The sequence below is a fragment of the Falco cherrug genome, chromosome 4 (assembly GCF_023634085.1).
Source record: "Falco cherrug isolate bFalChe1 chromosome 4, bFalChe1.pri, whole genome shotgun sequence".
Lineage (NCBI taxonomy): Eukaryota > Metazoa > Chordata > Aves > Falconiformes > Falconidae > Falco > Falco cherrug.
In genome coordinates this window covers 57838911-57861766 of record NC_073700.1, presented here as the reverse complement: position 1 = coordinate 57861766, position 22856 = coordinate 57838911, and the positions used below count along the sequence as shown (strand labels likewise).

At 44.9% G+C, this 22856-nt stretch overlaps 1 protein-coding gene and 1 long non-coding RNA gene across 3 annotated transcripts in view; both read left to right on the top strand.

Annotated features, from left to right (window-relative positions):
• The first annotated feature begins 3263 nt into the window (after nt 1–3263).
• The window catches only part of RHEB (Ras homolog, mTORC1 binding), a 42450-nt gene continuing 22857 nt past the window's right edge, over nt 3264–22856 (top strand). Inside the window, exon 1 of one of the 2 annotated variants that reach the window (XM_055707425.1) lies at nt 3264–3648. In XM_055707425.1, coding sequence (XP_055563400.1) covers nt 3597–3648 — 52 coding nt within the window. In that variant the 5' untranslated portion in view covers nt 3264–3596. The remainder of the gene's footprint in view (nt 3649–22856) is intronic. The other variant, XM_055707426.1, reaches the window with a different exon arrangement.
• LOC129735869 (uncharacterized) lies at nt 4652–22336 on the top strand. Its single transcript, XR_008731782.1, has 2 exons — nt 4652–17298; nt 18004–22336. It is a non-coding gene; the product is annotated as an uncharacterized LOC129735869 (long non-coding RNA).

The window sequence follows — 22856 nt, the reverse complement described above, 5'->3', positions numbered from 1 at the left end:
ATTGTAAATGAGTTATCATCTGAACTGATACAAAGGCTACATTTGATTTGAAGGAGTATCTGGTGAAGTGAGATACGAAGCAAGCTGGAATACAGCCAGTGTGTAGGTATGTGGTGTACGTCACTTGTCCCAAAGTTCTCTGAGCCCCTTTGTAGTTCACAGCAAAACTTGCAAACACTGTAGAAACAAAGAAGCTGGAGTAGGACCACGGGGCGCACAGGCAAAGCCCTAATCACTAAAGCTACGGCTGCTACAGAACGCTGCCCTGTGAAATCACAACCTGCACATCACACTTAGGTTGTTAGAGAGGAAGAGAATTTCAGGGAAGGGCCACTTAGCAAAGCCGTTCAGTCCTAAACACATAAACCGTGAGAGTTCAAATAAGACACAGTGGCCTGATGAGATACTCACAGCCACAGGTAGCTCTCCCTCTGTGCCAGGGCACACTCCGGGAAGCATTTAAACTTCGCCTGGGCAGGAGAAACGCAGTGGCAGCCCTACTGCGCTCCAGATCCTTTTGTCTCTGCTCAAGCTGCTACCGCTCGAGTAGCAGTATGCCAGAGTGCTCTCGAAGGCCACTCAGCAATATCACCGAGTCCCAGAGCATGGAGAAACAACAAAGTTCCCCGAGAGCTCTGTATTTGCCTGCAGTTTGAGTGTCCCAGTCAAGCCAGAATGAAGCACGCACTTAGGTGATCATGGTGGAATAAGGATTATTAGCCAATTCCTTCCAAAGAACCAGTGGAAGAAAGAAAGTCATAGTTTTTTCTGCAAGTTTAAGAAACACCTGTGCCCAGGAAGGATGGGTTCTGTGTTCCTGCTGCAGCGCAGGCTGGGCAAGCATGGAGGGTATCCTTGGGCGGAACAACTCTATTGCAAGTAGAGGTAGTAAATAAAGCAGCTGTAGTCAGGGAGCAGAAACCCTGCAGTAGTGAGCTCTCCTAAATGAGTGTAGAGTGACCTAGTGCAAGTTAACAGAACCAAAATAAATACATAGACAAGGGTCCAAGAGGTGAGTGGGGTAAGAAAAAGAGTAAGGGAACAGACCTCATCAAGAGAAGTGGGGTGTCAAGGAGGGATCAAAACCAGGAACTCGAGCTAATTAAAAAATAGTGATGCTTGCCGTGAGCATGTCTGCTATATTTTCTGAAAATGCACATTAGGTTTCAGCAGAGCGAAAAGCACGGTGCCTAAATACGTCAGGCAAGTAACAAGAACTGCAAGGCTATGGAAGTTGAAAGCCTAACTACCACAAACTTCACTGATGCTTCCACACCCATTTATGTCATTGGATGGTAACTCTTATCTCTGTTCTTTCAGTCCTCTGGCTCAGTAAATAGCCCAAATTTTGGACCATGACACGGCCTCCCTGAGTGCTGCAGATACACAAGGGATGGTCCTGCAGGATTATGGCTACTGCAATCCTTGTGTCTTTTAAAACACACCAGGCAAAAAGGGTCTACACCAGGCAGGACTGTCCCTCCACATCTCTTGGGAGAGCTTTGAACAATACCACTATTCACAAAGACAGGATTTCCACATAGTATTCACTCTCTGCAGGCCCACCAAATCCATCAGTGTGGTACGATCGCACCAATCCCTACGGTATGGTGCTCCAGAGCTGTGATTAAGTAAGAATCTGTACTGTAGTGTGTGGAAAAGAGAAAGGCTGGCCATGGAGGAGCATGCAGAATGCTATACACCACAGCTATCACTGACAAAATGCATAAACCCTGTTTTCTCATGAAATAATTCTCCTTTTGTCATGTACCTGTTCACTAAAAGCTGACATGCCTGCTGTTGCACAGGTTACCAGTAGCCTTCAAGATCCCATAATCCAGAAGATGAAGGGTATAATCAGACTAGCCCAAAAAATGCAGCTACCTCCTTAAAGCTTGTCTGTTTCTTCAGAAGCAAGTCACTTTTGTGTACAAATTTTGGTTTAGTTCCCTGCCCTCTTACCAAGTTAGATGAATGGTAGTACATGGGAAATTTTGGTTTAGTTCCCTGCCCTCTTACCAAGTTAGATGAATGGTAGTACATGGGAATGTAATGGTTGAGATCAGGGAGAAGGTGATGATCCATCTCTCTTAATACCATCAAGCTGTTTGGTTGGTTTAGTTGTATCAGAGTTGTACCCTAGCATAGCTATGTTAGATAGCAGTGTACCCCCCAAAATGCCAAGATGCACATAGAATTTCTAAATAACATTAATTTTTCAGGAAATGTGGAATGGGTAAATATTACCAAAAGTGAATTCAAAGTAGCCGGGGGGGAAGACTAATTATCTGTTCATGTATTTCTCACTTAAATTCTGCATCCCTTAAGTGCTGAAGTCACCATTAGCAGCACACGCAGCACTTTTTAAAAAAGCAGAAAACTCAGCACCGCTTGAATCTCTTGATGAAGATTTTCCACACACACAGAGCTCTTCACATGCAATTGCCAGCAGTTTTAGATGCTCCGATCCGATGCTTCCCCCGAAGTTATCTGCGTGTAAAGGAAATGCTCTGAAGAGACACTGAGATGGTGTAAATGAACGGCACAGTCCAGCAGAGCCCTTCTGGGGCCAGCCGGCCCGGCGGCGGTGCCCTCGGAGCCTCCGGGACTACAGGCTGCGAGCGCGGCCGGGGCCAGCTGCCTCCCCGCCGCCCTGTGACAGGGGAGCCGAACCCCGCCGGCAGCCTGTGGCGCTGCGGGCCGCAGGGCGACGCCCCCCACCCAGAAGCAGCACCCAACCCGATTCACCGGCCCGTCGAGCAGCCGTCTGGCCGGGGAGAGGCCCCCGGGAGCGGGTAGCGCCCGGCAGCCGCCCCTCAGCAGCGTGGCGGCCGTCGGAGCCTGAGGTGGGCCGGGGCCGGGCCGCCTCCCCTCAGCGGCGGGGCCGGGGCCGGGGCCGGGGCGCCTCCCCTCAGCGGCGCGGCGGCCGCTGGAGCCCGCGGCGGGACCGGGGCGGGCCGCGCCCCCTCAGCGGCGGGGCGGGGCGGGGCCGCCTCCCCTGAGCGGAGCGGCGCGGTGGCCGTTCGAGCCCGCGAGCGCGGAGCGCACCCACGGCCCCTGAAGCGGCCGCGCGCCGACCACAGCGCGCACGCGCGGACTCTCCGGCTCCCTCCGCCCAATCCGCGTCCCTGCTCGCTTCTGCTCGGCGGCCCCGCCCTTTTCTTTGAACGCCGGCTGTTACCGCAGCCGCTGCTCTCCGCCAATCGCCGCCCGCGCTGCCGCGGCGCCGCCCAATCGGCGGGCGGCGGGGGGGGGGGCGGCAAGGCATGACGCAGAGAGTTTTTCCCTTCGCGGCGCCTGGCGCCGGCTCCCAGCGGCGGCGAGGTCGCCGCTCTGGCCTGTGACGCGTGACGCACAGGTACGTGAGGGGCTGGCGAGCCCGGCGGTCACGTGGGGCGGGCGCCGCCGCTGCTGCCAGGCGCCGCGGGTCCCGTGCGGTCGGCCCGCCGCTCCGCCGCCCCTCCCCCTTCTCCCCCCGCCGCATGTCGCTGGCGGCGCGCCCCGCTCCCCGTCAGCCGCCCGCCGCCCGCCGCCGCCTCCACCGCCGCGACCGCTGCCGCCGCCCTTGATGTGGTTCGGAGCCGGGCGGGGAGAAGATGCCGCCGTCCAAGTCCCGCAAGATCGCGATCCTGGGCTACCGGAGCGTGGGTGAGCGCGGGGCGCCGCCGTGAGGGGGGCGGGGGGGTGGCGGGCCGTTAGGGCTGAGGTGCGGCGCTTCCCCCCCCCCCCCCCCCCCCCCCCGCACTTTGGTGCGGGCGGGCCGTCCCGGGCTCCGCAGCGCCCCTCCGCCCGCGGGGAAGCGTGGCCCGGCCCGGCCCGGCGGCCTCCGCCGCATCGCCCTCCCCCGCGGCAGCAGGTGCAGCGGCGGCGGGGCGGGGAGGGAGGGCCGCTTCCCGCCGCCGGGAGCGCGCAGCCGCGGCGGGCGGGCGGGCCCCGCCATGGCGGCGCCGCAGCGCGCTGCGGGCCCGGGGCTGCGGGGCCGCCGTGCCCTTCAGAGGAAGTTTCGCGCCCCGCTGCCGGCCGGGCCGCGCCTGCCCCGAGGGCCGTACCCGGCGGAGCGGCCCGGGGCGGCGGGAGGCGGTGGGTGCTGGCAGCGCTGCCGCCGCCCCGGGAGGGGGCTCGCCGGCCGCGGGACCGCTGGGGGATGCGGGCACGCTGCGGTCCCGCTGGCTCAGGGGAGCCGTGACCCAGCGCCCTCCGGACGCGCCCCTGCGCGGGGTTTAGAGCCGGCTCGGAAGCGCCGAGGGGCGGCCCGGTTGCCCCGTTGCCCGTTTGTCCAGGCTCCCACCGCTCCGTAGAAGCCCCTCACAGCCGCGGCGACGGCACTGGGCTCCCACCGGCCCTGCGGCGTGTCCCGGCGCGGCAGTGCCTGGCTCCGCACGGCGCTGCTGGGGCAGCCCGGCGGGGCCAAGCGACGGCGAAGAACTTCCTGGAAGCGTCCAGCACCGGGCTGGAGTAGCTGATGGGGGTTTTGTTCTGTAGCTGCCCACACCTGTAATCCTTTCTCCTCCCGCATTTGCTGTGTTTGATGGAAAACAGCTTCAGCGCTTTCGACGTTCGTGTTCTTAAAGCAGAGGGGAGTAAGCTGTAGCACAGCTATCCGCATCGATCAAAGTTAAAAGCGTAGATCGATGTCGAAGGTAATGTGCGGTTGGGGAAACAAAAAAAGATGCTACAGAGAGACACTGCTTCTATAAAAGGGGGTTTTACATTAAAGTAGTGACTAAATCAGTAATCTTTCTTATGCACTCAGCAGCAAGAACCCCCCCAAAAAAAGCTTTTCTAAGGATCAAAGCAATAGGATATATAGGCAGAACTGTTTCTTAGATGTTGCATGTAACTGCAGCCTGAATTTGAGACAGCATGCTGTAAAAAGGATGATGAATTTGTCTCATCCCTGAAGGGAACAGTGAGTAGTAGATTGATCAGTTTGCATAGTGTATTTGACATCACTTCTTGTAGTCAGTTTTGTTGTGTATCTTGTGTGTTATGTGTTTGGGTTTTTTTGAGCTCTGGTGAAAACAAGCAATGGGCAGCGTAAGTGGGAAGGAAGAATGCCTGAAATTCTGTCCTTTAGAAGTCTGTGATGGGGACTGGGTGTACTGCTGTGCTTTGGTCTTTTATCTGTTGGCAATGGCAGGCAGCAGTGGAAAACTCAGATGATAGTAGGGTCTATACTCCATTGAGGAAAACCAGAAGAAATAGTACAGTTTTCTTAACCTGGTCGGTGATGTTTTGAGCAATGATATTCATATGGAAAGGATGGGCAAAAAGTTACCTTATATCTATTACTACGTACTGCTGATCTTCTTCAGCTAAAGTTGTCAGACACTAGCGTGGTATTAGGCTTGATGGGACATGATCAGTTTTGTTAGATCAGCTACAAGTTGTATGAACATGGAATTAAGAACAGAAAAAAATTCTGGTTCACTGTAGTTTTCCTTTCATTGCCCTTGACAATTCCCTCTTAGGTAAAAATCTTGCGTTTTAAAACTGCGAAGTTACTCTTCTTATAATACAGGAACATTAAACTTCTAGGCAGATACTTACATAAAAGTTCAAGCAGTAGAAACGGGTCATTGGAGTCTTGCTTCCATGTTGTAAAGCTGTTAGAAAAACAAGAAAGTTAAACTGTGAGATTTAGGTTGAGTCCCCTGCTTATCCAAGTATGCCTCCTAAAGTCTGGGAGGGTAGTGACTTAGTTTGGCTTCAGAGAAGCTTTTGAGTAAGTCTGTATTACGATGGCAAGAATATTATTTGAACTCTGAGTAAGAAAGGATCTAATCTCTTCCTAGGACAAGCTTTTGGGTAGCAGAAAATGAAGAGCGTTTCTTCTGGGGAAAATGCAACATCTCAACAGAGCTAAATGTTCATTGAGGTGGGGAGTAATTCCAAAATCTGAAGGACTGGAAGGAAATGTTTTCTAAATTTCCTTCTACAAGTAGGAAGCTACATTGCTTTGCCATTAACATTAATCTTGACCCTGGAATGAGGGAGGAGATCTCTGGTAAGTTGTAAAACGTTTACGGTTTTATAGGTTAGCATAAATGCTTAGGTGACCTGCTCTGTGGAGTTGCGTGCTCTCCTTGGAATTTGTATGGTGTTTGAGATGAAGCTAATCAGAAAATGGCAAGCTTTTTTTTTTCCCATGTCTCTTTCAGTCACGTTTGATGACATATTTCAAGCAGTGAGCTGTTCCCTACAGTTGATGATTCAACAATTTTGCGGATCCTTCAGGTTATGAGCAAATATAGTAATGGCCAGACACGTCCTCCATGGGGACTGGTGAAACGGAGTCTGAATCTTGTACTAGCTTCATGCTAAGCCCATGTTTCTTACATTAAATTTTATTCTTATCCCAGTGTTGTTGTCAGATAGACTCTAGGTTGGGAGTGGTATTCTGATATAATAGTTCTCGGAACAGAAAATTCAGGAGTCTGCTTGTTTGAATACACTCCCTCTATCTTTCAACACCACCATCAGCCCTTTCATATGTGAAACTGGTATTTGCTGATGGGAGAGATCACAGTGGAAGCCTCATGAATTCCCAGGCAGATATACTTTCTGAAATGCAGACAAAGTACTTGCCAGGAACTTTGGGACTTGTGTTTCGGTGAGCAAGGCCAATTATGTGTGGATGTAGCATACAGGTTGTGGCATGATGCTACAAGAATGTCTCCTTTGGGTTTTGCTCAGGCTTAAATTGGTCTAAGAAAGTTAAGTTCCATTATGGAAGTGTGGTTGTCTCTGTGAGGTGCTGGGTAGAAATCAGATGGATTTCATCCCAAAATCTGATAGTTTCACGATGGAAGGAACTTGACTTCGATTGTTGTTTGCTGAGTGACCAGAGTGAACCAGCTACTCGAGATTTGATGTGGTAGCAGGGGAGATCTGTCTTGCGCATGACCAAGCATAAAATTTTAACAAAGTTACTGCCTTCACTAAAAAGAATCTTCATACTTGTACTCTGGTCGTAATGTAATATATCCCAAATATAATTGGAAGTAATAGATTTGCATGAAAATAAATTAAGCAAAACTTAAGATTTTCTGAACGTCTTCAGAGTAACAGCCACTCTAAAAAGCAGCATATAGTTGTCCAAAATGCTTTGCGCTCAGTTACGTTCTTTTTGTTTATAGAAGAAATAAGTAATTTCAGACCACAGATGCCTGTATGACAGAAGAGGTTTCTTAGTTCATCTTTTAAAGTAGCTTATTACTAGGATTCTCTGTATCATATTGATTTAAGGGATTTAACATAAGCAGGGAGGTGGTGTTTGGATCAGCTGCTTCATTCTCAGGCCACTATCTCAGCCTGATTAGTTTCTTGCTGTTCAGATAACTTGTGTGGCTGGTATTACAGATATACTTGCAGAAATCTGAATTCTCTTTTGAATTTTACACACTTGGACTGGTGATCTGAAGATGCGCTCCTGCTCAGTTTATAGCTCTGAGGGGGAAATCCAGTTAAGTTAGTGGTGACTTACCTGTTTTCTTCCCCAGCTAAATACATCAACTTTTTTGTGTAGGTGGAGAGCAGTCCATACTGCGGGCTGAAGTAGTCATGGTCTGTGGCATGCAGGTAGCAAAAACCCTATGATGGAACAAAATCATCTGTCAAGGTTAGATTTATAGTAAAGGCTTCCAGGTGATAGTATTTAGCTAAAGAACAGTCTCCTTCCCTCCACTTTGCATAAAAGCAAGAAAGGCAGAAAAAGTAGTACCTTTAATACCCACCTGTAAATAGTAAGAATAATTGTGAGGACAAAACATAGTTACTGTTTTCAGAAACATGAGTTATTTGAGTATTGGCATGTCTGTATTGTAAATTGGAGACGAGGCTTTGCTTTTAGCTTCTGAAAGATGGCATCTGTTTGCACAGTAGTATGCCGCCCTGAGGAGGTATCCCTTTGATATTGGACGGAGGGAAGTGGTAATTTTAGCAGGCAATAAATTGCCCGTGTAAATGTCAAGAGAGAAGGAAGGGAGAAATTACTGCTGTTGTGTGCTGTAATTTGATTTACGGAATTGGTTGTGTCCGCAGCATTGGAAAGCCTGAGATTTAACAGGAAAATGGAGTGGTTCAGGATCCAGCTGATACCTAAGGTTACAATTTTGCCGAGTTCCGTAATAAGTGCCAAGATTATTTTCACAGCAATTCTCTCGTTAGGACTGCATTTGCTGTGCCGGGCTGCAGCATTGCTGCTAAAAGGAAAGGTTGCAGCTACCAGGGGACTGAAATGAGGCTGGAAATGCCAGCTTTAATTGCATTTCAGTGTGACTGACTACTAGCCGTTCAACAGTGAAAGTTGCTACAGCGCATTTGATAGCAGTAGCTGGAAGCACTAGAGGCAGCATGTTCAGCTGTAATATCAAGCCACAGTTGGGTTATTTGAGGACACTGTTCCAGCATTAACTCTTAAAGTGCCTACTCCCATCTATCTTAACGGTAACGCTTACAGGTTTTGCTTGCATATTTGAGTGTTTTGGTATTTGATTACTCAACTTAGAGTTAACATCGACAGGAGAAACCAAATGAAATGTAGATCCTGTAATTTATAAGCTATATAAAGGTGAAGTTCTTCATTTAGATACACTACGCTGCCTTAAGTGTAGGTTCTGGGTAAACCAACCACCTCTGCAGTACACACTGCTGTGGAAACAGCATAACCACACGCTTGGGATTAGAAGAGCAGGCTACAATGTGATAAACTACTGATTGCGATTAATTTCCTGTAGCTTTTCTGAAGGTGACTTTCAAGGGCATATTTTAAAAACTGCTCAACTTAATTGTGTATTCAGTCCTAAATCGAAACAGCTTCTCTGTGGGATGTTCATAATGCACTCAAGCTCTGCGAATCCTGCATGAGTCAAAATGGCTTGGTGTCATCTCAAATTATTCTAAATTGGAAGCTGCAGAGATGGAGCATGGTACATATGTGAAGCTGCCCTTGTCAGTTGTGGACCTGTCTCCTGAAGGAATTGAGAAGCTTCCTTTTGTTTTCCAAGGCCTGCATTTGAAGTGAATGCTGAATTTGTTGTGAATTTGATAATGGTGAGAAACTAAAATGTGCTTCCTGAGCTTGGGAGGTGGTGGTGCTTAAATTTTTCTCTCTGCCAATCCTGGTCAGGGCATCTGCTTTCCTATACGGTTCTTGCACACCAATGGCAGCTATCTGCAAGTAAGGGTATATGGGATGGGGAAAAAGGGAAGAAGGTGGACTAAGTCAGTGTTGTGTGTTGCCTGGTAGGCCTCTTAACGAGATTTATGATTATTAAGTTTACCAAAAGTATATGAATATGGGCCATTAAAGGCTGTATTTCCTTCTTGAGAAATACGAAGTACAGTGGGTGCTGAATTGTTTTCTGGGGGAAAATATGCTCATGTTGAACTTGCAACAAGGAAGTAAACTGAGGCAGTTTTTGAATGAAGTGATGAAACAGGCTTTCAGGTGCAGCTTTTCATAAGAGGCATCCCTGCCGCTTTTGGGTTTAATTGCCATGTAATGAAGGCAGATGCAAATTCACCATCTAGGGTGGGGCTTCCCTTGGCACAAGTGGAGCTGATCCTGCACCCTGGCTGGAGGTTCTGCTGTCTAGCCCCCACCCGGGTGCTGGCACTGGCATGCTGGAAGCCTGGTCATCAGCTCAGGGGATTAATTTCTTTGAAAAGTGAAGAAACCAGAAGGAAGAGTTTTCGTGTCGTTCAGCTGGTTGGCTCTGCAAGTGCGACTGACAGAGGGAATGGGGTCAGGAGCATGAGCTGTTTGGGGGAGGGTGGAGTTGGCTCTTCGTGGCCGAGCAGACTTCGCTTTACTCAGACCTGTTATGAAACCACATCTCTAATTTTTTTTTTCCTCTGCTACTCTAGATAAGCGTGAATGCTTTTTAGTAAACTTTCAACAGCGGGCCTTTTGAACCAAAGTAGTTCTCTTGATGGAAAAAGATAGCCTTGTAAAGGTCGTGAAGTGTGCGTTAGGGAAGCATGAAGAAATCAAGTTTTTCGAGATTCTTATTTAAATAACCTTCCATAGTCAAATCTAATCATTTCATGCAGAATCTAGGAAAAGTAAGGTATTTGACCTGGGGTAAATCTAAACTTTGTTCTGAAGTCTTCAAAATCAGATGATGCTTTAAGTGATATGATCTAGAATTTTCTGGAAACACCTTGGTAGTAAAGGTGCTGCAGTGGATCAAAGCCAAAGCTCCAGGCTGAAATCACAGAACTGTAGAATCATTTAGATTGAAAAAGACCTTTAAGATCATTGATTCCAAATTGCAACCTGACACTGCCAAGTCCACCACTAAAACATGCCCCCAGGTACCACATCTACATGTCTTTTAAACACCTGCAGGGATGGTGACTCAGCCGCTTCCCTGGGCAGCCTGTTCCAATACTTGACAGCCCTTTAAACAAGTGAAGACATTTTTCCTAATATCCAGCCTAAATCTCCCCTGATGCAACTTGAGGCCATTTCCTTGTGTCCTGTTTCTTGTTACTTCGTAAGAGACACCAACACTCACCTTGCTACAACCTGATAACTGTACAGCAAAGTGGGAGGCATTTGGAATCACTGATTGACTCCCTACTTGGAAAACCAGTGGGAACAAATCTGAAGGCTATGTTGCTTTTCAGAGTAATCTTTAGCTGTTTCCTGAAAATACCAGTTGACTCCTCAACCTGGTTGACTCCTCGTTTAATTGTAAGTATTTATTGACACTGTTGCGGCATAGAGATGATTCACAACTACTTAACCTGTGTAGATGCAGTGGTTCTTCCTCAGTTTACCATATGTGCTTTGAACACTGTACAATAGAAATTTTCAGTGTAGTTGTGTGAAGGGTGCAGGATGAGGCAGTGGTGAAAAAAGTAGTGTTATAAACAGATGATCCAGTTCTCAAAGTGCGGATTTTGGATTATCAAGCATGACGTGCCTGCCGGTTAAGATGAAGATAGAACAAGCAAAAAATAGCTTGAGCCTTGGGGGCTCCTGCAAAAGGGAGATCAACTTGGAATTTCTTATGAAACTTCTTACATGAATTAGAGAACTTATGATGAGAACATGAGGAGGAAATTTACAGCACTTTCATTTGGGTGAAATACTTAATAGTTTGTGGATAATGGCCAAAGTTCAATCTTTTGAGGCATAAGACTTAAGTGAATGATTTCTGAAGGCCTTTTAAGGAGCAAAAGACCCTAATGTGTAATACTCGGATGACTTGTTTAGAAGAGCTGCAGTGCTTCTATATTTAATAGACATGAACTGAAGAAAGTAAGATTCCCTGATAGATTATGCTTTAAACAGTGAAGGTTCCTTTCAGCTCTCTCTTTTTCATTATTGCACTGAAGTCTTAGAGAATGAGGAGTTAATATTTCTGGAATGGTTAGCAGTATTCTTAGTTATTTTTGATTACATGAACCAGAACAGCATGCACGACTAATCTTAGCTAGTTATTTGTGTTCTGTGGGTTATTGAGTTAAATAAATTTTAGTTTGGAAAAAGAGGGAATACATGAGTGGTCTTCAGTGTGTGGGTGTGAACATGTGCAAGTGTAATATGAAATTATGATATGAAAGCATCTCTTGACAACATTGTCTCCTGAGTTGGTGGGATACATCTGTCTAGCTTCAACAACTTGTCAGATTGTATTGCCAAAACTTCATTCAATATGTACAACCTCCTTTAAAGGTACTCTTGCTATATGCAAAAGAGCTGGGATGCATAATATGTAGGAAAACTCTATTAAATCTGTCCTACAAACTGTCAAAACAATCAAGCACTTGACATTAATGCAGTAAAGTGTATTTTGCTTTAAGGCTTCATCCTCCATTAATAAGAAATTTGTGGTGCTCTAAAATCTGTTTCAAAATTAGCATTTTTTTAATTAAAACTGGAAGTTCTGCTTTGAAACATGCATATAAACAAGCACTGTGTTTCTTAGTTTGCTGCAGTACCTTCTGCATTTCTTTCTTGGAAATGTCCATTTCTAATAGCTGTTCTGCTTCATCTGTGTGGTTTGACACTGGTGAATAAAATCTAAAGGAAGGTTTAGTTGTGCTATTTTAACTTTCTTTTCATGTGTGGAGAGAAAGGTTGTCAAAACTTTTGATAAACCTTTTGTAGTTGCAAAATGTAAAAGTTGTTTAAATGTAAGGTAATTCAAGTTTTTCTGAACAGTAAAGCTAGGAAGAATAGGAAGTTGTCTGAATGTTTCAAAATCATGTTCGTTCTTTATAGAGTGTATCAAGGAGTCTTATGATACCTAAACCATTTTTCTGCTTGTCCTTCCTCAGCTGCATGCTTCACCCCCAAAGTGTGGCGATAGGACAGAGGGAGAGTTAAAGTGAAACTTCCAGAACTGTTGCAATGACTAGTTTGTTGAAATTTCTTCTAGATTAGTGTCTTGAATGGTGTTCCTAAGCCTAGCATTGGGTTGTACTTCTGTCACAACCAACCACTATGAACAGGTGTAAGTTAGTGGTAGTGCAGAAAAATAAGATTATGCCTTCTCTCTTTGCGTTTCCAGGCAAAAAGATTGTGATCTTAAAAAGCCATTCTCTCTTATACAGTTTATAGCTAGTGGTGAGACTGAAGATGATCATATGAACATCCCATTATTTTGGCCTCCAGCTGCTTTATGGGCATGGTCTCTACGTACATCCCAAAGGCTGAAAGGATTTAGAGGTGGAGGTTGGCAAGGAGAAAAAGGGACAGTACGAGAAGGGGTGTATGGACCTAAGTTTTAAGGGCAGCTTGTTGTGGGGAAAGTTGGGCCATGCCTCTCCAGTTCTTACAGCACGGAAGTGTGAAAACCAAAAATTAAGGTATGGGTTATTTCCCGAATAGCCTGGCTAAGGAAGTAAGCAACTTCCAAAAATCTTTGCTGTACCTGCAGTAAATCTTGGCCCTTGGCCTATTTGCCTGTAATAGTTAATATTTTATCCATTTCTGCCAAGTGGATGTGATGTACTTAATTTCTTATGTACTGTTTCAAACAGACTAGAATTTAAGATTTGCTGGACTAACCTGCAATCTAACTGGATAATAACAGTAATAATCACTGTTGCGCTTTGAGAGCTTTATTTGCATTTATATGCAGACACATGTACAGCAGACAAGTACAATATACTGCCCTGTCGCTTGAAGGTTGGCCTGAATTTATGTTGCCTTAAACTGCAACTTGATATTGAACTCATGGTCCCAGGTTGTAGGGTTGTGTTAGCGCAGTGCTGAAGTGAAGAATCCAGCTTACATTGGCAAGTGCTTCCTCAGGTGCTGGAGCTGGATTGGCTGGAAGACACTTGTGAAAGACACTCTAAATGGAAAAAAATAGTTCAGTGTTGGATTGTGAGTGTCATCCTTGGTCACCTCCCTGAGATATTTTTGAGTGGTTAAGGGAGAGTGGGAGTGGGGTGGGGTGTTTTTCCAATTTTTTGTAGTTTTGTTGTTGTTGTTCTTCCTTGCAAAGATCAGAGTTCTGTACTGTGACCTTTTTGTAGTAGATAGTATAAAAAACTGAGAATAGACCAGATTCCTACCCAAAAACTCTTAGTTTGAAGTACCTTGTGAACGAGTGGATGAATACACACTGGTTAGGAAAGTGAGAAAGCCAGCTGGCTGTCATAACAGGCAAGAACTTTATAGTATGCTGTAGCAAACAATTCTATCTTCTCTGCCCTGTGGCAAAATCAATTATGTCATATCTGATGGATCTTTGTCTTAATTTCCCTTAAAATTCCCCAAGGTTGGAAGCTTTAATGATTCTTCTGGTACTCTGCATGGAGTTGTCCTTACACAACAGTCTTGGTGTTTTGTCCGTGTTGTGTCATGTCCTGTGTGTCCCCCCACTTGATGTCTTACTGATGTCTGTCATGCTGTGATTTTAGTGTATTACTACTTTGAACCTTCCTTACTGTTAACGCATTGTTCTCTGTATTCAGAGGCTACTCTGTTACATTGATTGGGTATGTAAATGAAGGCAGCTTGCAATCAGTGTTAGTGGGGAGGGTTTAATGACTAACTCCAGCTGTATGAAGACGGCATTTAACAGATTCTGGCCTTCTTCAACCCTGATTAGTAGAGGGGAGGAACTTCGCATTTAAGCAGAAGGAATGTGGAAGATGCCTATAAAGTTAATTCAGAGAAGATCGAGAATTTAATTGGAGGAGAGGCAGCAGTAATTTATCAAAAGTTGGTCTGAATCTGATGGGGGAAGACAGTTTTTTGTGCAGGAAGGTACAGTTCAGGCACACAGTTTTTTATGTTGGTATGGTTACGGATAGATCCACAGCAGCCTTGCGCTGTCACAGGAGGATTAAAGTGATCAAGGCTGAACTGCGTGGTCTTGATTAATGACTGTCCGAGTGTCTACCTGTGCATCTGTTGACAGAGGTGTGATGGACTTGACGATATCCTGCCTCACTGGTGAAAGGGAGAGTCGATGCTAATCTGTGTCAGTATCCCTAAAGACCACCACCTCTGTTTTGTGCTAAGACATGTTTGTCTTCCTGATGCTTCATGGAGCCTTGGGAACCTTACCGGTCTAGGTCACAGCAGGCAAATAGCACTGTGTGCTGATGCTGAATGCCAGTAGCAGTACGCTTTCCGTGGAAGTCAGGTTTTGGCTGCCACGTGCATTGCTGGCATTTGTTGACATTGGGTTCATCAGACTTTGGACCATCAATGGAGACACAAAGAGCCTTTTACATTGACTGACCGTTTCATAGTCACACATACTACTGCAGGCTGTAGCAGTCTTTTGTTCCTAAGATCTTCTAGCGAACATTATGCAGTTAGATTTATATATATGTTTAGTATGTTGTAAAAGTAGCCTGCCTTTGTTGGGACAGATCAGTAGCATCTTCCAGCTTTTGCTTCAAGTTGGTGAAGAGCTCTGTGGACCTTCCCTCAGAGTAAGGCTGAAATTTCTTAGCTATAGTTGCTGGTTATATATCACATTATTTGCTTGGGTGATGTTACCAAGAGAGGGGATATTACCATTAGTGTCTTGTTAGGTACTTGCCTTCTGTCATCCTACAAGACAGAAATGCAGCTGTCCCCCTCCATGGCAAGGGGGCTGGAACTAGATGATCTCCAAAGTCCCTTCTAACCCAAACCATTCTATGATCTCTTACTGTTTTTCCTTCAATTCCAAGAATACCCTTGAGGCCCTGAGGTCATACGTATTTCAGTAATACTGCCAAGAGGGTCCATTCCTCGGCATTTCAGCTCATTTCAGATCTCCTAGACTTGCCTGTTTAAAATGATGGCAGGAAAATTTCACAGATTTTTTTCAGAGAGTTAGCCCTCTGCTTCATGGTGGTTGTAAGCAATGATGAGGTATGGTGGCCACAGCACTGGCAACAATGAATGCTATGGCTCCGGTCCTCCGAAAGATCCTTAGAAGACCCTGTGTTTTAGTGAAAAAGTACTGATCTGCTGAAAGACTGAGGTCTTCCATCTTGGTAAGGGTTCTGTGCTATTAAAACTTTCTTTGCTACCGGTGTAGATCAGGTGGTCTAAAAACACAAGTGAGATTTGCAGTGAAAGGAAGAGGAGTTTTCTAATAGAAATATTTTTTAAATCCTAATTTTTATCTCTGCACTTTGGCTTGTTTGATGGCACGCTGCTTTAATGGGCGATCAGTAGCATGTAACTTAGTGGCTGGTGTTAACTTCAGCCAGTTGTGTAGAAATCAACAAAGGAAGGTAATGGCTGCAAACCCCTGGTAAACTTAAGCAGCTTTATCCCCTGTGTTGTGCGTAGAGTAGAGTTCAGTGACTTCTGCTGTTAAATTCAACTGTGCTGGAAGTGCAGTCAAGGCAGTGTCTGTGCAGTGGATGGAGAGCTGGTGCTGGTATCTGCAGTTGGAAAGACCCACATCTTTCTTGAAGTGCTAAAACCTGCTAGTCCTGACATTTCTGGCTTGCAGAAAGGTAGTTTAAGTTGTACACCCCACTGATCTTTTGCGTTAAGAGCGAGCTGACTGGGAGTTTGGGATTCATTCCTTTGTGTGGAAACAAAAGCCTTGAAGTTGGAAAAGGGGGAATGCATGAAATGTGTTAAAGCAAGAGAGACACATTTTTATTTCTAATGACATAGCATTTAAATCTGGTATAATGCTGAAACAATGACAGTTACTAAAAGTATCTTTCAAAGATGTTTAATGTTGTACATACCCGATGATCCAAGGAAAGGTCAAGTTTATTCGGATACCTAATTAGCTGCTTGAAGTGTGTGCACAGGGAGAGAGGACTTGGCTTCTACCCAGCAGTACGGGTTGAGTTTTCCCTCTTTGGGGGAAATGAGTACAAAGTTCAGGCTCTTTCCCTTTAAGTGTGTCGTAAACTGAAACATTAGGGTCTGATGTTTAAGGTTAATAAGCTTCCCTTTAGAAGTTGTGATTTAACCCAGCAGGCAGATAAACACCACACAGCTGTTCATGCACTCCCTTCCCCGCAGTGGGATAGGGGAGAGAACTGGGGGGGAAAAAAGGGTAAAACTTGTGGGTTGAGATAAAGACAGTTTAATAAGACAGAAAAGGAAGGGAAAATAATAATGATAAAAGAATATACAAAACAAGTGATGCACGATGCATTTAATTGCTTACCACCTGCTGACAGGTGCCAAGCCAGTCCCTGAGCAGCGGGCTGCCAGTCCCTGGCCAACTCCCCCCAGTTTTATTGTTCAGCACATTGTATGGTACAGAATATCCCTTTGGCCAGTTTGGGTCAGCTGTCCTGGCTGTGTCCCCTCCCAGCTTCTTGTGCACCCCCAGGTTCCTTGCTGGAAGAACAGCATGAGAAGCTGAGAAGTCCTTGAGTTGGTGTAAGTACTGCTCAGCAACAACTAAAACATCAGTGTGTTATGAATATTATTCTCATCCTAAATCCAAAGCACAGCACTACCAGCTACTAGGAAGAAAATTAACTCTATCCCAGCCAAAATGAGGACAGAAGTAAGGTATATCAAGCTGTGCTGTGTAACTTTCAGTTTAGGAATACATTTGCTAATTAGGCTAGCAGCACATGCCTGGTAAGTCAAGTTGCTTCTGTATTTCTGCCGCCGCCTGAGATATTTTAGGCGTAGTGCTGTGAGGAGGGGAGGTGGGAAGGTGCTGCAGGATGCGGTTTCTGAAGGGAATGCAGAAGGTGGCGTTTATCAGAACAGTATTGTTTGCCTGCCTGGAGTATGAATGTCTGAATTTCCTTTGTAGTTAGGAGACCCCAGGATGCTGTTCCCCTGACCTATTTAAAGCATCTTGGATGCGGCCGTCTGTGCACCTATACCACAGCCAGGTGAGACGTATGCCACAGAAGTTTTCTGGACTGCTTTAAGCCTTGTGACAGCTTTTCCATCTTTGACAACTGATAATAAATACAAGAATTACAGTTGGTTTACCTTATTAAAGGGGAAATATCGGGCAAACAGTGGCACTCCTTTTCTGCCAGAAGAGGTAACTGGACTGTGCACTAAAATAACTAAAACGTCTTCTGACAATCCTGTGCTGAGGTTACTGACTTAAATGGAGACAAAATGGACACCTTAAGTGGGAACTGAGCTGTTGGAGGGAAAGGATAGAATTTTTCGCTGCATACTTGCCTGGACATCTAATACGCTGCAAGAAAGTGTAAGTGAATATTGAGGCATGAGCACTGTTGCAGGATGGAGCAGGCATGTTGTTAACCTATCGGGGAATAAAGCACATGCTCTCTTCTTGCTTTCCTTGCAGAAAATACGATCTAGATAGCATTATTAGGACTTGTGGTTTGTGTTTTGAAGGTTTATGGCTGCCAACCTAGCAAGGGCCTGCAGGTACGCTTTTGAGTTTGACCGACTGCTCTGAAATCTGAAAAAAGTGATGGAAGCCATCTACTGCCTGTCTAAATGACTGCCTCAGATTTCATCTGGCTTGCAGAGGAATACCTTTGATAAACGTCAAGAAGACTGTGCAATGCAGAAGGAAGGGAAACAAGCATATGTCTTTTTTTTTCTCTGTGCAGGGAACAGTTATAGCAGTGGGATGGAATGCCATAGAAGTTGAAAAAGAGCTTGTGTTGTCCTGAAATGTGGATCCACTGTTTGGTTTGTCGTGAAGGTCTCTTGTGTTCTTGAGGTTCCTCATTACATTACCAAAAGATGGCTCATTGAGGTCGTCAGCTTTTGCCCTTCCAGGATTGTAAGGGCAGACCCTTTAGTCTGTCCTTCAGAAAGCTGAGACAGCACTTTAAGAGATGAGTGCCACCACTCTTTCCAGTTGCAAATCGGTCGCGAGTATTGTATGAGCAAGTGCACCAATTAAGCTGTGTGTCAGCAAAAGTTTTCTCTGTAAGCATCAGAAAATAATTTTTTAATCCTGGTACCATTATGTTGATGTTGCAAGGAAATCACTACAAATTAGGTAAAAATATGGATCAAAGTGGATGTTTAATTTATACATGATAATTCCTCGTGATTAAAAGTCTTAATAGTAGAATGAAGTTGCATCTAAGTAAAACAGAAACTGTTTATTGCATCGCGGTCTCCAGAGGTTTAGAAACAGAATTCCTTATTGACCCAGATGCATCATTTTTATAGTCACTAGAATAATTCACCGAGCTACACAGCAATGGTCAGCAAAATAGCAGCTACATAACCATAATTATACCTGGGGGAAAAAAAAACTTGATTAACCATAGAAAATTGCTAATGATGAAGCCTGAGATGAATGATGAGCTAGTGATGGTTTCTGAGATCTACTATCTTGTGAAAAGATTTTTGTTAAAAGAGTGATGCTCTAATTCCCTTTGCTACCCAGTTAAACCTCCATCTGCTCCAGGAAGTCGTTCAGTCCCTTTCTGTGCTGTGAGGACAAACGGATAATCTGCACTATGGAAATGCTGGGGTCTCCATTTTGTGCATCTTGGTATTCTGAGTTAAAGAATATGAAGATCCCAGCATCAAAGTTAAATTGAGCGTAGCTTTCAGTATGAAAGTTTCATCTCTGTGAAGTGTAGTAAGTTGAGCATAGCTGTGTGTGAGATACTGAGAGTTGGGTACGGTAATCTTACTTAATTTGATATGACTGACAGCATTTCCTTATGAAAGTTCTTGAACCCTTTTGTGACAAAGCCTAAGGTAGTTTGTTCTGAGGTAAGTCTGAGTAGATCTATGTAGAGGTGAGCTTAGGTAAGATGCTAGGCTTGTGGAAGGGTGGGATTAGGTGCTGCCAGTTGTTGAGTGTTTAATAATCAAGCAGGGTTCGTAAGTGGGTGTTTTAATAGAAAAAGATGGGTTAAAGAAACTGCATCTAAAATTCCAACAGAATGGAGAATTGCAGCTCTTCAGTGGTGGTTGTTCTTGACCCTGTCAAACTGTTTACTGATGGCTTGTGCAGACGCTTTCAAGTATTGAGAAATTCTTCCTGTTGAGATAAACTGCACTGTGCTGCCAGTGGCTGTCATCGTGGAGATGCCATGTTAGAGGGCAGCTGCGGATTCAGGCTTGCACAATGCCTTGCTTGTGGAGCTGTTGTTTGACTTGCTCGCTGGCCAGTTGCATCATTTCTATCTCCTGGCTTTGGGGGGGGGCGGGGGGAGTTGGCTGCAGATGAGAATTTCATCCGGGCTTATTCCTCTGCCTGTTGCAAGGAGAATAAGGATGTGGGCCGGGGACAGCAGGCAGGTGGTGGTGCACTGAAGAGGAGGCATGGCCGCTTCAGGGAGGCCAGCTGTTCGTGAGCCCACCCATGCTCGGTTACTCATCTTCTTGGTCAACTGCCTAGTGTTGTAAAGCTTGAATTTTAAGGCTAGATTAAATACCACAGATCTTGTCCAAGAAGTAAAATGATGAGTAAAAACTCGATTTGGCAATTGTTTTGCCTTGACAATTGCAGTGGCATTTGAAACTGATGTGCTGTGACTGCACTAGTCAGAGTGTTTATGCGACGTTCTGCTTTGTGTAGCAAGTCTTCTATTGTATGAACAGAAATATGAAAGCTTTATTTTTTGAAATGTTTTTCTGTCTGAAAACCTGTTCCTTTTCTGTTTTGACAGTGGAAAACTCTTTTCTTTAGCACTCCCGCATATTATCATAAATATAAAATTGCATATGCAAAGACCTTTTGGGTACTTCTGGACAACTTGAGCCGAGCTTTTGGCCACCTGGGACTCTTTCTCAATGCTTGTAAAATCCATTCCTGCCAGCCAGTACTTCCTGTCCTGTTCCTCCAGGGAGAGGGAGGCTTGGTGGACTTGGAAGATTTTGCGTACAGTTCCTCTGCCATAGACTATCTGGTGCTTTGAGTTACCACAGCAAGTACAGCTGGAGGAGTCATCCCATTGCCTGCTCCAGCATTGCCCTTATTTGATCCATTTATTTCTTCTTAGTCATTTTAAGCTCTCATTCTAAACAGAGTCGAAAGGTTAAACCGTAATCTTCTCCAGCAAGATTTTGAAAATGCTTTCTCATCTTAAAATCACAGCTTTCTGTCAATTTAGTGAACTGCTTCCAGCAGGTTTTTGCCTTGCTTCTGCTCATGACACTTCTCCTTTTGGTTTCAACAGATGTTTATTTTCCTAAAACTTGAGGGTAGTGGATATACTAAAAGTACCAGCATAGAGGATGCTACAAGGGAAAGCTTAGCAAACCAAAAAACACTTGGCATTTGTTCCAAATGAGGACATATTAGAGCTGAGCCTTTTTTGAGGTATGTACCCTTGAGTAATAAACTAATCAGGTCTTTGCTGCTAGTGTCAGGCTCTGTCGTCCTTTTAGGCTGAAGTGTGCTTGTGGTGTACACATGTCTAGACTGCAGTGTCTCTCTGCGTCGTCATCCTCCCTGCAGTGCTCTGAGATGGAGTTGGCACGTCAGTAAATGTAGTTGCGTGCAGTTCCTTGGCCCCTGCCTCACAGGCATTACGTTTGTGTTGTAATTCTCTCTGAAAACATTGCCTGATCGTTCTGGGGAAATAGGAGATAGGAGCTAAATTGTCAACTTAATTTTCCTCCCTATCCACTAGTATAGGTCAAAGGCCTGGAATAAAACCTGTGGGACAAAGTTCAAGCCAAGCTGTTGTTTACATGGTCCTGTGTGCTTCTCGGGCATGGGCTGAGACAAGGCAGTGGGTGTTAATGACTTGGGTTTTAAATTTCTTGTGTGTCCTGCCCCTGTAGTCCTCTACTCCTGCCTTGGTTTAGTGCGATACTGTTGCATGCACTTCTCCCGAGGAGGTGTGTGGCTGAATCCAAGACTGGAGAGCTTCCCTGTGGCTCATCTAGGAAAGCAGGCATCCTCTTGTGATCACAAACACATCATTACTGGAAGGCTTGTCACAAAGCTTGGAGGAATTTAGGAGGAGAGTGTTGGAACACTGGTTTTGTCTGTTTTTGTTTCCTGCTCTTTCACTGTTAGGAGGAAAGCAGTAATTAATACAGCTGGATGTTAAATGCAGCATTTTCTGTTGGCTCTGACTTCTTTCTAGTATTCAGTTTCCAGACTTAGCACCGACAGATGGTAGCAGTCAAGTCTTTTGGTTAGTTTAGGATCCTTCTTAGGAGGAAAAATGTTCAATGATGATCTGTGCTTAACTTAGCTCCTCTTATCTTGAAGATATAACAGCCTAATATAGGAATAGTTGACTTTGTTTGAAAAAGTGCTTAATATGCTGGTATTGGCAAAGAATCTGGAATTGTGAGCTCTGGGTAGCAACTTTGTAAGCTTATAGCCAAAGAAGAAACAGCTTGAAAGTTCATTCACTCTCTAAGTGATGTCCAAAATACACAGTTTCAGAAAGTTGCTGGGATGCATAGTCTCAGTTCTAAGTCTGTCCTTATTAGGATGATTTAAAATGTGCATAGTTGCTTTTTATTCTCCCTTCTCTCCTTGCTGGAGCAAGTTTAAAGTGCAGTGTTCTCTGTAAAAACATGCACCATATGACACCTTTAGTCATGGTGTTAGGTGTGTCAGAAAATGGTGTCTAGGAACTTGATTTGAGAAAAAGCAGCTCTTAAAAGCTTGTGTGCTGGTTGGCCTTTCTGGGGCTTGTCTGGGTTTTTTAGCATTGTATCATGAATAAATGCATGATTGACAGGAGACAGCAAGGGATAAGCATGACAGAGCGGGGCAGTGACGTTTAAATAAAGCAGTGAGTTGTTAAGGGTTATGGCTGTTGGAGAATCCCCGTATGATGATGCTTGTGTAACATCTTATTCCTTCCTCTCAGAGAAATAACTCTTGAAAGTGTTGCAGTTAATCAAGGAATTGGATGCACGTGTCACTATAAATATTAAGCCAGACTTCCCTTGCATCACTTCCATGCTTGTGCTGCATTTGACTCACAATTTTTTACAATGTCTTTAACAAAATAACTTGCAAAGTATGCTGATGGTAATAAAAAGTCAAATGAAAACAGGTCAAGAACCTTGTGTGATGAAGCAAGAATGGGGAGGTTTGAAGTGGAAAACTGTTTTTTAATATCTTTTGGAGGAATGCTTAGCTGAGAAATTTTTCTACAGCTAAGTATAAACATAGCATGGCCTGAGCACTGCAAGTGGGCAGTCTTTATCCAAAGCAATTAATTCTGAAAATACTTTTACTATATAGTTCAAGCACAACATGGTTACTTATAATGTCATTGAAGTCTTCCACTGAGTAGGATAGTCTTGAGTCTAAACTTTAACTTGAGGTTGTATTCTGTTTGTGCTTTTTGCTGATAAGAGGAGTGTAAAGGAGCATGAAGAATACACTCTTGTCCAAAAACAGCTGCTGATGCACTTGGCAGTCTTTATAAGAGTGTATTTGTCCAGTAAACATAATGTAATAGGATCTAGTAGATTCCCAAATGCAGATGATGTGTTGTAATGGAAATTGTGTTAA